The following is a 17,679-nucleotide window of genomic DNA, read 5'->3' on the forward strand; positions in this document are numbered from 1 at the left end:
CTTCCTTACCATAGTTTTATTTTCTGCAAATTCTCATATTAATCCCTTTTTTGGTTTCTCATCTCTATTTTGTCGGTCTCTCTTCCCCTTCCTCTTCGTCGTCTCATCTGCGTGTTTGTCATATTCACAGAATTTAGCAAAGAAGCTGATCCAGGTTTATGACTACTCTTTTATTCAATTTCATTATCTTTATGTCATATTAAAATTTCTCTGATTTTACATGATTCAGGTTAAAGATGCCAATGCCTTACTGGATTTTTTTTTTTTTTCCTTCTAAAAACTTTTATTAAACAATGGGTATTACAACCAACAATGCCAATACAAAACTTTACAGAAGCAATTTATTACATAAACAAATTTATGAGCCATATGTTGAAGATGACATAATCGAAGAAGTGAATTTAACGATGCTTCTTTTCCATAAGCCTTACTCGCAATCATGTTACAATACATGATATGTTCCTTCTTTAAAAGCCATCTTACTCGAGTGTGATACAGATGCCTTATTGGCATTCTTTGTTTGAAACTCCACATCACATAGAATAAACTCGTTGCTCCTGTAATGAGTTTTATAATCTCGACATTCCGATACCAATTAGTCCATATCGGTGCCATTGCACGAAGCAAAAAGTTTGGCTTGATACCGGTGTAAGCCCATCCTATTGTACATTCCACACCATAGACGTCGTTGGAGATCTTCACGACATATGCCTTCGATGTAATTCCGGGATCCCATATGCATCGAGGATTGCAAATTTTCACTAAATCGCTGTCAACAATTATTGTCTCCAGATCGAAAACGCCGAGCATACCCGGAAAAACACCGTGAATGAACCACATAATCATCACACGGACAAGTACTCCTCTGGAAGGAGGAGAGAAAACCCTAACAACGAAAAACGTAATGACGTCGGCCACCGTCGTGGAGACCAAAAGTTGAAACAAACCCAACCATGAATTGTTAACAAAGACATCATCATCTCTAAATTCTCATGTCCTTCGCTGCCAGACAAACCCATCACTATCACTAAGACAAGATAGCCGTGACTTACCCGACGAAACAGAGAGACTTGTTGGGATTCATGCATGAGAAGACTTGCGACATCCATGGCTGCATAGCCCATAGCCGTAGACAACCCCACACTTCTATTTGTTACCAAAAACTCCATCAAACCTAAAAGCCTATCTCCTACGCCGCCACACCAGACCATTTTTGTCCAGAGAAGATCAATGTTGTTGCCAATGGAATTAAGAACAACGAGAACCAAATGGAATCTCCAATGTAATTGACGGCCATGAAAATCACCAACAGATGTGAAAAGGGGCCAACCAAGAGCAGTTGATTCTCGAATACCCATTATTGATAACTGAAATCTATGTATGTAAACTAGTAATTGTTAAATTTATGAAGAGGAAAGAGTACAACCGACGTCGGAGCCGACGCCGGTCGGTCGGAGAAATCACAGAAGAAAAGTCGTATCAATCGCTTTTTCTATCGCCCCTCTTCACTTTTTTTTTGTTTCAAAATTGTTTGCCCTACTGGATTATATTCATACTTCCCAACTAAATACTTCAAAACAAAATGGACAAATAAGAGATCTATCATCCTAAAGATAAAAGTCCTGACATGCAATGCAAGTTAACGCCATTGATAAAGATAACGAGTAATAACAAGTACCTTGTTTTCTATTTTGTCTATAATGCAAAATCATAATTTATGGATCTTTAGAATCTGGTTTTCAAGGATCTTGCAAACTTATACTTCTACTTTAATGTTTTGTAATAAACTACTTGATTATGATTTTGCATTACACTGTTTTGCATTTGCTATTTGTGTAACGATTAAAAAATATAGCTTACTTTTGTATATTGTCTCCCAATTTCTATAACTCATATGTCTCATGGACATGGTCTAACTTTATGTTTCTCTCTTGAAGGTGAGTGATTACCGGCTACATCATTACGACAAATCAATAGTGTGGATTAAGGGAAAAGAGGATTAGAAGAGGATCTCCTGGCTGATGACGTGTAGCAAAACCGGGACAACAACAGCAGAATGACGACTAAACCAGGGGAGAGAAACAATTCAAAAACTTAATCCAAACGTTCAAGCAGGCAGTAATTGTCATTGAAAAAGGCAGTGATATGGATGACAAAAAAAAGGACGGTGATATGATGTATACGGAGACTAAGTGGAAATAGCTTCATAACAAAGACGGTCTTCTAGCTTTCTGAAAGATGAAATGACAACAACAACAAAATAATTTGAAGAAATTGATCCATGTGTCAATTTGGATAGGAGAAAAGGATGGAGAAAAATGTTTCTTTCTTGCATACAATAAAACAGATTTTTTCCTCCAAATGTATGTATCTAAATAATTTTGACGTTTTCTTTGATAAATACTTAGTTTTAAAATTTATATTTTAAATTTTATTATCAAGAATATATGAAACTAAGCAGGATGTGTATGCATTTTATATGGTGTTAAATATGTTGATAAAATACTCTCATAATATTTAAGATCAATGTAACTAGAAATCTGGTGAAATATATTAAATCTATGATACATCAATTATGAACAGTTTAGGCAAGAGTCAACACCAGAAAACATATAAATCTTATAATCTTATAAGCTGAAAGAATATAATTCTGTAGGTAGTTACTTTAATTTGTGTGAATATTTCATGTTTAATTTTTAGTACATCTAATTTTAAGCAGTTTTTTGTCCCGTACGTAAGTACGGGTTAAATACTAGTAAAATATATAATTCCAACAACTAAAACACATTTCTAAACTTTTAAGATGATGATGATAATAGCAAAAGACTATCTTAAATCGACTATTTTATGCATTGATTTATAAGAATTAGAATTAGAAAACAAATTAAAGTTATGAGCACGTCTTGGAACATGGCACACCATCTATTTGGACAACATATATTATACATGTATAAAATACTTACTCATCGTTATATACTAAATCCCCCATGGCCACGAATAATGTGTAATTCAAGTAATTGTTGGTTTTGGACAAGACACACATATCAAAGAACTAATTTGGTAAGTAGTATTTAAATTTCATCTTTCAAATGCAATTAAGTCGAATCGATCCAACCAATTGTAACACTACTTTTATTTTGCATATACAACCAATTGGACAAGACACACATATCAATAGTATTTAAATAATTTTTGGTCGTCACGTTATCTCTTGGTCAACTTGACCTGGTTTATTATCTCTATCTCAAAATTCTTAAGTCCTTTTTTGTTCTTAGTTTATCCGTTAAATGCTTCTCCCTCTGAGAAAATTTCAAACTCCATTGTCGATCTATTTTTTCTTAGTAGGTAGATTCCCGGGAAAACGAAGCAAAGTGCAAGAAAAGTAGAGCATTAGTCTTTTTGATTATTTAAATTCCTCTGAAATTTTCAAAAACTCCTTTAATAAAAAAAACGGCAGCGTCAAAGGGCTTGTTAATTGATTCTCACCGGAGACGACGAACTTGCCCCAAAAAATTCCATCCTCCAAACATAACCTAATCCTGGCTCCGGAATCACTCTTCTTCGAGGTGCGTTTTGATTTTCCTATATCTCTCTCTGTCATGGAAACTTGTGCCCAGAAACTCTTGAAACCATTACTTGGATAAATCTAAGATTTGCTCTACAATGTTACTATTTCCTGATTCAAGATGATTCGATTAGAATAATATGTCGATAATTTCGGATTTTGTCTGAATTCGAGGATTTTTGTTTCAGTTGCATTCAAACGAGCAAAACCCTAGAAGCTAGTCTTCGTCGGAGATTTTTCTTTTTCCGATGAGGACAAGCGGTGACGTTTATGGAGCAGATGCTGGTTCTTCAAGAAGCGATGAAGATAGAGGGTTTAAGGAGGATCTCAATGAACCCGCTAGCCCGATGAGAAATCGCCAGGAAGATTCGAATTCACGACCTGGGTCTCAGAGATCCGTCAAGAGCTTGAGAAAAGAAGAAGAGACTGATTCAGATTCTTCTTCTTCTAAGACCAGAAACAACCCAGTTCAGTACACAGATAAACAACAAGCCGAGCTTTTGAGGAAGCTTGATTCTATTAAAGATCATCTTCTCCGTGGTGGAGGTAATGCTAATGTCGCTGATCAGCCACCACCACCAATGGGTTTCCATGGTCATGGTCCTCCTTCTTATTACAATCCATACCCTGAGCCATTTCCTTATGGAATGTATCCTACCGCGAGTAACCCGCCTCATGTTCCAGCTTATAGAGACCCTTATGGATTCCCAGTGCATAGAGTACCTCAAAACTTTTATCAAGGACCAGGTCATTACCCTAATCAGATGCCGCCTCGTCCTCCATATCCTCAAGGACAGTATGTAGACATTGGTTCTGATATACTTGACACCCAGTTACAGGATCCTAGATTCTTTCCGGGTACGCCGAGTAGGTACGGTGATGTCCCATTAAGCCCGACTAAGCACCACGGTGAGAAAGTTGGACCCTTTAGTCCACATGCTGGTGTTCAAGGTCATCACACGAGGTGGCCTAGTGATATTGATTCTGATATGGGTGGTGCTTTTGCTCGTGGGTATGTTCAAAAAACTGTGTCGGATACTGATTCACGTCGTTACCATCCTCTAGCAGGCGGTGCGCCTTTTATTGCTTGTCATAATTGCTTTGAGCTGCTCTATGTGCCTAAGAAGAAGCTTCTTGGTCAGGAAAGGCAACAAAAGCTGCAATGTGGTGCTTGTTCTGAGGTTATCAGTTTCAAAGTTGTTGATAAGAAGCTTGTTTTCTCCTCTTCTGCCCTGGGGGAAACTACGAACCGGGTTTCTGTAGAGGTTGAAGATAGAAGCGCACGAAACGCTGTGGTAGATGATTATCCACTTAAGGATGAAGAAATAAGAATACACCAGGAAACGAAAATTGTCCATGCTGGATTGCGTAGTGAACACTCAGACGATGAAGACAGGTCAAGCATTTCTAGTAGGCCGCAGAAACAGGTCGTCAAGTCTGTTCGCAGCAGAGCCCAAGGCGCAAAGGTTTCTCCTCCTCCTCCTCCTCCTGAAAAGTCCAATCTTCTTGAGCTCTTTGAGTATTCTAATGTAAACCGAGCTGCAATCACTTACGGAATGGCGCAGTTAGGGTACAATAAGCAAGAATCCTACATGAAACAAGACTCGCTAAAATCAGAATCAGTAGCTACTGAGACAGATGTTTCTTATAATGAATACTATAATAACACTGAGGAGTCTGAAGATTCAAGGATCTCAAAAGCCAACAAAGAAGAGAGAAGACCAAGAAACCGAAAGCAGAGTAGTGAGTACAGTTTCCCAGAGGTCACAAATAAAATCAGCTCTAACGACCAAAACGACGAGCAGTTAGAGGTTTGGGTGAACGGGCATCTGATACCGGAAGATCTGGTTATCAGCGCTGAGAAACAAGCTGGACCAGTTCAAGCTGGCAAATACTGGTATGTTTGGGGTTACATTTTGATTAATATACGTCAAAAAAATTGATTAGTCGTTCTGAAAGTAACCATCTTTATGTTATGATTCTGATCAGGTATGATTACCGTGCTGGGTTCTGGGGAGTGATGGGAAATCCGTGTCTCGGTATAATACCAGTAAGAACTTTCACATTTACCAAAAAAAAAAAAACTTTCACATTTCTTCTATATTACTTTATATTCCAGTTCACTGTTTTCATAATTTTTTGTACTGATTGGTACTTGATGAGGAAATGGGAAAAAATTCTTGGTTGATGCAGCCATTTATCGAAGAGTTTAGTCGTCCAATGCCGGATAACTGCGGCGCAGGAAACACGAGTGTGTTTGTAAACGGAAGAGAGCTTCACGAGAGAGATCTAGATTTACTTTCAAGAAGAGGTCTTCCTCGAGGCAAGAATCGTTCTTACATCATTGATATATCAGGAAGAGTTCTTGATGGAGACTCTGGTGAAGAACTTAAGAGCCTCGGCAGATTAGCTCCAACGTAAGCACAACACAAGATCGTTGTAATCAAATTTTAGATCAATCTTTTTAGTTGATTCTGAGATTTTATGACACATTGTTGAAAATTGAATCAGGGTTGACAAGGTTAAGCATGGATTTGGCATGAGAGTTCCAAGATCATTAGTTTCATGAAGCTTCATCAGCTTGATTCCAGCCTCCTTGGCTTCCAATCTTGGATTAAAATGTAAATTGTTGTTTGTTTTATATTGTGACCCAAAACTTCTTTTCTATTCCGTTTTTGGGTTTAGTTTCTTTCTTTTTGGGGTCTCTACTCTACAATGTTTCTATTCTTTCTCTTACTTTTTTTTTTGCTAAAAGATCAACCATATGGTTTCTATCTTGTGATCTGGTTTATGTAAATTGATTATTTTTTATTGTGGATGAAATATTATTTGTTTGGTTTTGGTGACAAAAATAAATAAATATTTATAGATCTGGCCAGGCTGTGTACGTTAAATCGTTTTCAAGAAAGAACAGACTGAAAGTTATTACGGTAGATCCAAAATCAACTTCAAGTAAGATGGGTCCACGTAGCAAAGATTTAAGCCCATGAAATAATTTATTCAGTGGCCTCGTGGTCGTGGTGTACCCTCCCTACTTCATATAATTTTTCTTTTTTTTTTAAATTCGATGCGTGGTTAAATTATTTCTTGAAAACAATCGATAATCTAGTCTGTCTAAAACGACTGATTCATGTCTAAAGATTAGTTTTATGTTTAAATCACCGAACTAATTCTACCGTCTAGATAGAACGTTTTAAACACAAATTATCATGAATATTACCAAGGTTATTAGAAGACAAAAATGTATTTTTTTCGTCTAATTAGATGTGGAAAGCATAAACTAGATAATAATTTAAATCTAAGTGTAATGTCTCTGTCTTTAGTTGAAAAAAAGAGAGAGAGAGGTCTCTATCATTGCTCCTGATAAGTGATAATTAATCAATAAATACTGTAGGACCCTTCGGAAGTGACATCTATTCTTTCATACAAATCTGAGTTATTTTTTTCAATATACTTTAGAAGACTGATTTTCTAAATATTTCAAATATAATCATTTGATAATTATTTATTTTTATTAAATATTTTTAATAAATTAAAAATCAATAGTAATTTAGAATAGTTAATTATTTTCAATCATTACGTTTTGAAATCTAAGATTTATTAATATCAATTAATTAAAAGGCTAAAACACTAGGTTATCAAACTTGAAGGAACAGAAGGAGTATTAAGAAAGGATAAGGCACTACAAATACAAACCTAATCACCTGATGGCTAATGTCCATAAATATAGATATTACAATAATCTCTTATTTCAAACTTAATTATAATCCTATCTACGTTGGAAATAATTAACCCGTAGAGCAATTAATCATGTTTAAAGAGACAAAAAAAAGTACACGATTCGCTTTACAATTGTATAATTGTATCTTTAATCATAATTAAGGATGCCTAATTATTAGAATACAATTGTATCTTTAAACATAATTAAGGATGCCTAATTATTAGATTAGTTTCTTCTTCTGAATAATATCTCTACAAATCTCACCAATTAAATTAAGCCACGACCGGCCACGACCGACATAAACAAAGTGGTAACAAATAATCCAAACACATGCAAACAAAAAACTCGAGTTTAACTTTACATGTTTTAATAATTTTGGAAAAAAAAAAAATCCGCTGTGTCTGTTTACTATGGTGAAGTTCCTCGCTTTCAACGCCGACCAAAAACCTCCAGAAAGCTAATTAGAAAGATTTAAAAAAACTCACTGATCTGTTCTTGTTTCTATATCTCTCTAATTTCAATGGATTCGTTGAGATTAATATCTAAGAGCATCAAGATTGAAGGAAACCCATTTGGTTCCTCTCACCAACGCAATCAAATTTTCCTCAAATCCGTCGCTTTCTTCCTTTTGATCGGTCTCGCTTACCGTTTTATCGTCACTGATTCCACCGTCTCTCCGGTTACCAACGTTCAAACCTTGCCGCCTGCGGATCCTTCTGGTCTCACAGCTCAAGCCTCCCTTGATTCCCCAGGAAACATCACAACCATTATTCCTTCACAAAATGGTAAGAGATTAGTCCTAAACTCTTGAAATCAATTCAATAGAGTAAGATCCAAGCAACGTGAGGAAATTGGGTTTTTCTTCCAATCATATGAAATACCTAAATTCTCGCGAAAATTCCGATGATCGCCACGTGTTTGATTAAATGTCTGTGTGAACAATTGTAGTTTCAACCAAGTGTGATATCTTTATCGGGAATTGGGTACCAGACCCTTCAGGTCCAGCCTACACCAATGTCTCTTGCCGTCATATCCAAGATTACCAGAATTGTTTGAAAAACGGACGGCCAGATGTGAATTACCTTCAATGGAGATGGCAACCTCGCGATTGCGATCTCCCGAGGTTTAATCCTGAGCAATTTCTCGACAATATGAGGAACAAATGGTTGGCTTTTATCGGTGATTCTATCTCTCGTAACCATGTCCAATCCCTCATCTGCATTCTCTCTCAGGTATAACAACTCACTTGATTCTCTAATTTGATTTCTCTGTTTGGATTTGATGTCAAATCTACTTGCCTTTTTTTTAGGTAGAAGAAGTAGAAGATATCTACCATGACAAGGAATACAAATCCAAGATTTGGAGATTCCCTTCTTACAACTTCACACTTTCTGTCATTTGGTCTCCTTTCCTTCTACAAACTGAAACCTTTGAGAACAACGTCAATGGAGTTGACATTCAACTACACCTCGACAAGTTAGACCAAAAATGGACAGATCAGTACATCAATTTCGACTATGTCATCATCTCCGGTGGAAAATGGTTCCTCAAAACAACAATCTTCCATGAAAACAACACTGTAACCGGATGCCATTACTGCCAAGGGAAGAACAATCTGACCGAACTCGGTTATCTATACTCGTACGGAAAGGCTCTTCGTTTGGTTTTAGACTTTGTCGCTGAACCAAACCATAAAGCTCAGGTTCTGTTCAGAACAACAACACCTGATCATTTCGAGAATGGAGAGTGGGACTCTGGTGGTTTCTGTAACCGAACAATGCCGTTTACGGATAGCAACGAAGGAGAGATGAAGAGCGAGGATGTATCGATGCGTGATATCGAGCTTGAAGAGTTCTATAAGACTACTAAACAAGAAGGCTCCAATTCAAAAATTGGGTTACTTGACACAACTTCAATGTCGCTTCTCCGACCAGATGGACATCCGGGACCGTACCGGTATCCGAATCCTTTTGCTGGGGTGAAGAACAAGGAGCTGAATCAGGTTCAGAACGATTGTCTTCACTGGTGCTTACCCGGTCCGATTGATTCATGGAATGATCTAATGGTGGAGGTGATGCTTAACCGGGAACGGCAAAGACGAGAATAGCCTCGAATTCATGGTATTTCACGCATAGATTCATTGTTACGACTTACGAAAGTATTAAGATATGCTTGATATTATGGCATTATATATTGAGTCGAGATGATATTAATGTTTTCTAATTAGTTTGTTTGCTTTGCCCGTAAAAAAGCCCATTTATTGTTGGACCTTCCGTGGGTCTAAATACAACCACTGTCGTTTTTTGATGTGGGAACAAAACGTCGCGTCGTTTTACTTCCTTAGCCAACGTTATCTTGCCATTCTGGAACAATGGGATACGAAACCAAAGTTTACTCAACTTATAATATCATTTAATCCGTTTTCCATTTTTGGCGACGTTTATGTAGATTGCTTGCATTCAGGGCCGGCTCAACAAATTATTGGACTCTGTGCTATGTTCTAATTTTTTTTACATAATGGTCTAAATATTTAACATTTTAAAAACTAAACCCTAATTTATAATTATTTGAAAATTTTGGACCCTAAAATACAAGAAAAAAAAAAAAAAGAAGTGGGACCCGGTGCACTGGCACACCCAGCACACGCCTAGAGCCGGGCCAGCTTGCATTACATGTATATATTTTGGTACTTAGTTTTTAATATATTTAATACTTAATTTTTTTCAAACAAAACATTTTGTAAAATCAAAACAATTTACTTAAAACAATATTTGAGAAAACCTTTAAAACTTAATCAAGTGTTAAAAACAAATAACAAAAAAAAAACATTTAAAAAAGAATGTTAAAATTTTAATTATGTGTAAACCATATTGAACGTATAACACTCTTAGGGGTTGGATGTTGTATCCAATTAGTTTACACAAAATTAAAAAATTTAACATTTATTAAAAAATAAGTGTTAAAATTTAATTATGTGTAAATCATATTGAACCTAGAACACCGCTTAGGGGTTTAGATGTTGTATCCAATTAGTTTACACAAAATTAAAAAATTTAACACTTACAAAAAAAACAAATGTTAAAAATTCAATTATGTGTAAACTAGGCATGGGCATTCGGGTACCCGTTCGGGTTCGGTTCTTTTTTTTCGGGTATCGGGTCTATTCGGGTAGGGGGTCAAGACCCATTCGGGTATTCTAAAAATTCGATTCGGGTTCGGTTCGGGTTCGGATCGGTTCGGCTATTTTAATAAAAAAAGCAAAATACCCGAAAATAACCAAAAATACCCAAAATATTTTCGGGTTCGGGTCGGGTTCGGGTTTTTTACTCATATATACCCAAATCTAACCGAAATACCCGATTTCTCCAAAATACATTGGTTACTCTTTACCAAATATATCTAAAAATACTAAAATTATCCAAAAGAAAACTACATCATTAGTTACTTTTTAACCAAATATATCCAAATGTATCCGAATTACTCAAAAATACCTAATATATTCGGATTTATGATTGTAATTTTAGGTATTTCGAGTATTATAAATATAAATATAACTAATATTTTTAGGTGTATATTTGTATTCGGGTACATTCGGATATTGGATTCGGTTCGGGTTCGGTTCGGGTTTTTTTCGGGTAGGAAGTTAGGACCCATTCGGGTATTTTTAAAAATCGGGTTCGGGTTCGGTTCGGGTATTTTTCGGGTTTTTCGGTTCGAGTATTCGGTTCCGGGTATTTTGCCCAGGCCTAGTGTAAACCATATTGAACCTAGAACACCGTTTAGAGGTTTGGATGTTGTATCCAATCAGTTTACACAAAATTAAAAATTTAACACTTATAAAAAAAACAAAACATTTTTTTAAAAACACAAGTGTTAAAAATTTAATTATGTGTAAACCATATTGAACCTAGAACACCGCTTAGGGATTTGGATGTTGTATCCAATTAGTTTACACCAAATTAAAAAATTTAACACTTATAAATAAAAAAAAAACATTAAAAAAAAAAAGTGTTAAAAATTTAATTATTTGTAAATCATATTGAATCTAGAACACCACTTAAAGGGTTTGGATGTTGTATCCAATTAGTTTACACAAAATTAAAAAATTTAACACTTAAAAAAAAAACAATAAAAAAAACAAGTGTTAAAAATTTTAATTATGTGCAAACTATATTGAACCTAGAACACCTCTTAGGGGTTTGGATGTTGTATCCAATTAGTTTACACAAAATTAAAAAATTTAACACTTATAAAAAAAAGCAAAACATTTAAAAAAAACAAGTGTTAAAAAATTTAATTATGTGTAAACCATATTGAACCTAGAACACCTCTTAGGGGTTTTGATGTTATATCCAATTAGTTTACACAAAATTAAAAAATTTAACATTTATAAAAAAAAAAAAAACATTTCAAAAATAAAACAAGTGTTAAAAAATTTAATTATGTTTAAACCATATTGAACCTAGAACACCTCTTAGGGGTTTGGATGATGTATCCAATTGGTTTACACAAAATTAAAAACTTTAACACTTATAAAGAAAAAAAGAAAAAAAAACATTTTAAAAAAAAATAAGTGTTAAAAAATTTAATTATGTGTAAACCATATTGAACCTAGAACACCTCTTAGGGGTTTGGATGATGTATCCAATTGGTTTACACAAAATTAAAAATTTAACACTTATAAAAAAAAAGAAAAAAAAAACATTTAAGAAAAATAAGTGTTAAAAAATTTAATTATGTGTAAACCATATTGAACCTAGAACACCTCTTAGGGGTTTGGATGATGTATCCAATTGGTTTACACAAAATTAAAAACTTTAACACTTATAAAAAAAAAGAAAAAAAAAACATTTAAAAAAAAATAAATGTTAAAAAATTTAATTATGTGTAAACCATATTGAACCTAGAACACCTCTTAGGGGTTTGGATGTTGTATCCAATTAGTTTACACAAAATTAAAAATTTAACACTTATAAAAAAATAAAAAAATAAAACAAGTGTTAAAAAAACAAAAACATGGGATAGAAATTGACCTTGCCGATAAGTTGGAATGTGAGACGATTATCGTCATGGGCTGGACTTCTTTATTCTTGTTGGGCTGAAAGAATTTCGATGACATGGCAGTGAATGAGAAATTGTGATCGTCTCTCTAATGGTTACGGTTACGACACAAAACAGAGCAGCAACAACCACGACGAAAAGCCGGAGAAAAGATGGCAAATCTACAAAAGGAGGAGAAGAGAAACTGTATTAGGAATCTTTTGAAAGTAGTTAAGAAATCAATTCAAAATTGTATTCGAAGATAAGAAAAATACCTTTTGAAATCAGAGAGTTTTTGTCGGCGAGTCTTCACTTTTGCTTTCCGATCATCATTCACCGAAAAACAAATATCGATTTTGTTGTTTTGCATCAGAAATCGAACACACACACTCGATCAGATTACTTGATTTGAAACCCAACAGACGAAAGAGACGTTGAAAAAGACGCAATTCCCAAAATACCCCCGTATTAGAACAGAACGGAACCAAAAAGAAACATTGGTTTGCTTTGATTTCTCAAGGAAGAAGAGAGAATAAGTGATGTTGGAGATTAGCATTCTCTCAGGTGTGTATTTATAAGCATTAGCTTCTTCCAAAAAAAGGAAACTTTCGATTGTTTCCTTTTTGTTTTCCACGAGTTATGTTATTTCCATTTTTTTGTTAAATTTTAGATTGTTTCCTTTTTTCGAAGAGTTGTATTGTTTCCTTTTTTTTTTTGTGAACTTAAAGAATGTTTCTTTTTTTACAGAATTGGGCTGCAATAGCCGATTTCCATCTTTGAACCTGCAATCCTGCAACTCGAGAACAACATGGAAGAAGAAGAGGCAAGCTTTGTCTTCTTTGAAGCCTCTACTATCTTTTTAATTCTCCTCCTAATGCAGAACCAGTTTATGGAGCGAGAAGCAGATTCTCAAAATTTGACGTCTACATCTACAACTCCATGGCTCTGAGGTGATAGAATCTGCTATGTCGGTTACCCGTACTTGAGCTTAATGTCTCTCCCTCACAAAGATTGTAGTAATATTTTCTCAGCTTTTTAGTTTTGTGATAGCAAATCTGATAGAAACTGCAACCATAGGGGTGTGTTTCCAGAGATTTTACCACCTCTTACGATACACTACTCTGTTTAAATCTTTGACAGGTTCATAAGGTGGGTGAGTTAAGCATCTCATGTCTCTCTGTTCTTATTATTACTAGTGATAATAATAAACTTGATATCTTATAAATCAAACCCTTCATTAAAAGCTCTCCCTAGCAATGCTTCTCCTCTTTACTATTAGTTCACCAAGAAAGAATATATATATGAAATGTTACATACACTTTCCCGTCAATCTCTTGCAGGACAGCAATAGCTCCAAGTTTATATAAGGTCCAAAGCACAATGATCCTTGTGCTATGGAAAATCCGGCAATTACAAGTGCAGAGATTGTTTTCAAGCCAACAAGTTATGGATGATGCTGTTCTAATGCTGCTAGATCTCTAAAATGTGTTCTACGTTTAAGTGCATATTGTTATGGCTTATTAAAAGCAGGGAGCAATGTGACCGGACATCCTCGCATCGCAAATATTGCACCAAAAGAGTTGAATCTTTTTAGTTATCCCTATGATTGTATCTGTTGGTGCTATTACTGGTTCATTCGCTCTAGTGGTTAACAGTTTGCTGTTGAATGATAGGCATTACAAAACACTGATACCAAGTGGAGAGATCAGTGAGGCCTGAGAAAGAGAGACATCACCAGGAAGCAGTACAATCTTGTAGCAGTATCTTCATTAGATTCATTTGATATTGAGAACTGAGAACTCGGTGAATATACTACAATTAGGAGCAAGGATAAGCCCCAGTGGGCTTCTGATACTTAGCACCTCAATTTTAGCCTTTTAGGCCCAATACTAAGATCTGCACAACAAAAGGTTTTACAATGTACTTATAAGGTTTTATAAGGTATTTATAACTTGTAAAACCTTATAAAAAACTTGTAAAACATTATAACTTGTAAAACATTATAACTTGTAAAACTTTATAAAATAGCTTGTAAAATCTTATAATATCTTATAAATACCTTATAAATACGTTGTAAAACCTTTTAAAATACATTGTAAAACCTTATAAATAATCTGTAAAAAACCTTTAAAATACCTTGTAAATTTTTCCCGCCAAAAATTTAACGCCAAAAAAATTGCAGAATCACTTTTCCCGGAAAAAATAATTTTTGGCGGGAAAAATTTTTACGGAAAAATTTTACAAGGTATTTTAAAGGTTTTACAAGTTTTTACAAAATCAAATTTGTAATTTTGATGTGTGAACATTCTCATGTTTTCCTTATATATTTGTGATATCTTTTATTAAAAAAAGGTAATTTAGTCATTTTGTACATAAAAAGAGGTATTTTTAAAAATGAACAGCCAAATGGGGCATTTTTGAAAAGAGGTATTGAAAAAGGGGCATTTTTGTGAGTCTCCCTATATATTATGTGTAAACATGTTGAACATAGAACACCTCTTAAAGACAAAATTATGGGCGGGATGTTGTGTCCACTTTGTTTTCACAAAATTAAAATTTTATCCCTTAAAAGAAATTTAAATAAAAGTTTTATGCATACTTAAAAAAAATAAAACAGTTTATCTAAAATATTAATTAAAAAATAAAAAAAAATTAAAGTTTAAATACTGATAGAAATTAAAAAGCGTTTTTAAATAAAAGAAATAAGTTTTAAGAAATCCAATATGTATAACTTAAAGCAATTTATTTAAAATATTATTTGTAAAACCTTAAAAACTGTAAATTTAATCAATATTAAAAAAAAGGAAATAGAGTAAAAAATAAATTAATTGTTAAATTTATATTATGTGTAAAACATGTTGAACCTTGAACATCTCGTAGGCATATGGATGTTGTGTCCAATTTGTTTATACAAAATTAAATATTTAACACTTATAAAAAAAATTTATCCAAATATTATTTTTAAAATAAAAAAATTTAAAGTTTTAGTAGTAATATAAAAATATAAATTTTTAAATAAATTCTAAGGAAAAAAAACAAGTGTCAAAATTTTAATTATGTGTAAACCATATTAAACCTAGAACACCTCTTAGGGGTTTGTATGTTGTATACAATTAGTTTACACAAAATTAAAAAACAATTTACATCTAACAAAAAAAAAAGTTTTTAAATAAAATGTTTAAAGAAAAAACAAGTGTTAAAACTTTAATTATTTGTAAACGATACTAAACCTAGAACACCTCTTAGGGGTTTAAAAATTTAACACTAATAAAAATAACATAACATTAAAAAAAAAGTGTTAAAATTTTAGTTATGTGTAAACTATATTGAACCTAGAATACTTCTTAGGGGTTTGGATGTTGTATCCAATTAGTATACACAAAATTAAAAAATTTAACAATTATAAAAAAAAAACATTTTAGAAAAAAAAAGTGTTAAAAATTTAATTATTTGTAAATCATATTGAATCTAGAACACAACTTAAAGGGTTTGGATGTTGTATCCAATTAGTTTACACAAAATTAAAAAAATTAACACTTAAAAAAAAAACATTAAAAAAAACAAGTGTTAAAAATTTTAATTATGTGCAAACCATATTGAACCTAGAACACCTCTTAGGGGTTTGGATGTTGTATCCAATTAGTTTACACAAAATTAAAAATTTAACACTTATAAAAAAATAAAAAAATAAAACAAGTGTTAAAAAAACAAAAACATGGGATAGAAATTGACCTTGCCGATAAGTTGGAATGTGAGACGATTATCGTCATGGGCTGGACTTCTTTATTCTTGTTGGGCTGAAAGAATTTCGATGACATGGCAGTGAATGAGAAATTGTGATCGTCTCTCTAATGGTTACGGTTACGACACAAAACAGAGCAGCAACAACCACGACGAAAAGCCGGAGAAAAGATGGCAAATCTACAAAAGGAGGAGAAGAGAAACTGTATTAGGAATCTTTTGAAAGTAGTTAAGAAATCAATTCAAAATTGTATTCGAAGATAAGAAAAATACCTTTTGAAATCAGAGAGTTTTTGTCGGCGAGTCTTCACTTTTGCTTTCCGATCATCATTCACCGAAAAACAAATATCGATTTTGTTGTTTTGCATCAGAAATCGAACACACACACTCGATCAGATTACTTGATTTGAAACCCAACAGACGAAAGAGACGTTGAAAAAGACGCAATTCCCAAAATACCCCCGTATTAGAACAGAACGGAACCAAAAAGAAACATTGGTTTGCTTTGATTTCTCAAGGAAGAAGAGAGAATAAGTGATGTTGGAGATTAGCATTCTCTCAGGTGTGTATTTATAAGCATTAGCTTCTTCCAAAAAAAGGAAACTTTCGATTGTTTCCTTTTTGTTTTCCACGAGTTATGTTATTTCCATTTTTTTGTTAAATTTTAGATTGTTTCCTTTTTTCGAAGAGTTGTATTGTTTCCTTTTTTTTTTTGTGAACTTAAAGAATGTTTCTTTTTTTACAGAATTGGGCTGCAATAGCCGATTTCCATCTTTGAACCTGCAATCCTGCAACTCGAGAACAACATGGAAGAAGAAGAGGCAAGCTTTGTCTTCTTTGAAGCCTCTACTATCTTTTTAATTCTCCTCCTAATGCAGAACCAGTTTATGGAGCGAGAAGCAGATTCTCAAAATTTGACGTCTACATCTACAACTCCATGGCTCTGAGGTGATAGAATCTGCTATGTCGGTTACCCGTACTTGAGCTTAATGTCTCTCCCTCACAAAGATTGTAGTAATATTTTCTCAGCTTTTTAGTTTTGTGATAGCAAATCTGATAGAAACTGCAACCATAGGGGTGTGTTTCCAGAGATTTTACCACCTCTTACGATACACTACTCTGTTTAAATCTTTGACAGGTTCATAAGGTGGGTGAGTTAAGCATCTCATGTCTCTCTGTTCTTATTATTACTAGTGATAATAATAAACTTGATATCTTATAAATCAAACCCTTCATTAAAAGCTCTCCCTAGCAATGCTTCTCCTCTTTACTATTAGTTCACCAAGAAAGAATATATATATGAAATGTTACATACACTTTCCCGTCAATCTCTTGCAGGACAGCAATAGCTCCAAGTTTATATAAGGTCCAAAGCACAATGATCCTTGTGCTATGGAAAGTCCGGCAATTACAAGTGCAGAGATTGTTTTCAAGCCAACAAGTTATGGATGATGCTGTTCTAATGCTGCTAGATCTCTAAAATGTGTTCTACGTTTAAGTGCATATTGTTATGGCTTATTAAAAGCAGGGAGCAATGTGACCGGACATCCTCGCATCGCAAATATTGCACCAAAAGAGTTGAATCTTTTTAGTTATCCCTATGATTGTATCT

General features: G+C 33.9%; 2 protein-coding genes, 3 long non-coding RNA genes and 1 pseudogene across 5 annotated transcripts; 5 read left to right on the forward strand and 1 right to left on the reverse strand.

Annotated features, from left to right (window-relative positions):
• Positions 1 to 300: 300 nt before the first annotated feature.
• LOC9325431 lies at positions 301 to 1,496 on the reverse strand (annotated as a pseudogene).
• Positions 1,497 to 1,540: 44 nt separating this feature from the next.
• On the forward strand, positions 1,541 to 2,441 carry LOC110225223. The gene is made up of 2 exons (XR_002329627.1): positions 1,541 to 1,664; positions 1,938 to 2,441. It is a non-coding gene; the product is annotated as an uncharacterized LOC110225223 (long non-coding RNA).
• A 780-nt stretch (positions 2,442 to 3,221) lies between these two features.
• Positions 3,222 to 6,406, forward strand: LOC9328128 (protein ENHANCED DISEASE RESISTANCE 4). The gene is made up of 5 exons (XM_002889321.2): positions 3,222 to 3,566; positions 3,754 to 5,462; positions 5,555 to 5,615; positions 5,759 to 5,982; positions 6,077 to 6,406. The coding sequence occupies exons 2-5, from the start codon at positions 3,814 to 3,816 to the stop codon at positions 6,132 to 6,134; spliced, it is 1,992 nt and encodes a 663-aa protein (XP_002889367.1). The 5' UTR covers positions 3,222 to 3,566; positions 3,754 to 3,813; the 3' UTR covers positions 6,135 to 6,406.
• A 1,256-nt stretch (positions 6,407 to 7,662) lies between these two features.
• Positions 7,663 to 9,576, forward strand: LOC9325432 (protein trichome birefringence-like 25). The gene is made up of 3 exons (XM_021013656.1): positions 7,663 to 8,071; positions 8,235 to 8,518; positions 8,596 to 9,576. Exons 1-3 carry the CDS (start codon positions 7,807 to 7,809, stop codon positions 9,391 to 9,393), a joined length of 1,347 nt encoding a protein of 448 aa, XP_020869315.1. The 5' UTR covers positions 7,663 to 7,806; the 3' UTR covers positions 9,394 to 9,576.
• Positions 9,577 to 12,809: 3,233 nt separating this feature from the next.
• Positions 12,810 to 13,551, forward strand: LOC110224662. The gene is made up of 2 exons (XR_002329164.1): positions 12,810 to 12,890; positions 13,074 to 13,551. It is a non-coding gene; the product is annotated as an uncharacterized LOC110224662 (long non-coding RNA).
• Positions 13,552 to 16,548: 2,997 nt separating this feature from the next.
• Positions 16,549 to 17,290, forward strand: LOC110225257. The gene is made up of 2 exons (XR_002329655.1): positions 16,549 to 16,629; positions 16,813 to 17,290. It is a non-coding gene; the product is annotated as an uncharacterized LOC110225257 (long non-coding RNA).
• Positions 17,291 to 17,679: the final 389 nt, after the last annotated feature.

Source organism: Arabidopsis lyrata (assembly GCF_000004255.2).
Source record: "Arabidopsis lyrata subsp. lyrata unplaced genomic scaffold ARALYscaffold_1, whole genome shotgun sequence".
Taxonomy (NCBI): domain Eukaryota; kingdom Viridiplantae; phylum Streptophyta; class Magnoliopsida; order Brassicales; family Brassicaceae; genus Arabidopsis; species Arabidopsis lyrata.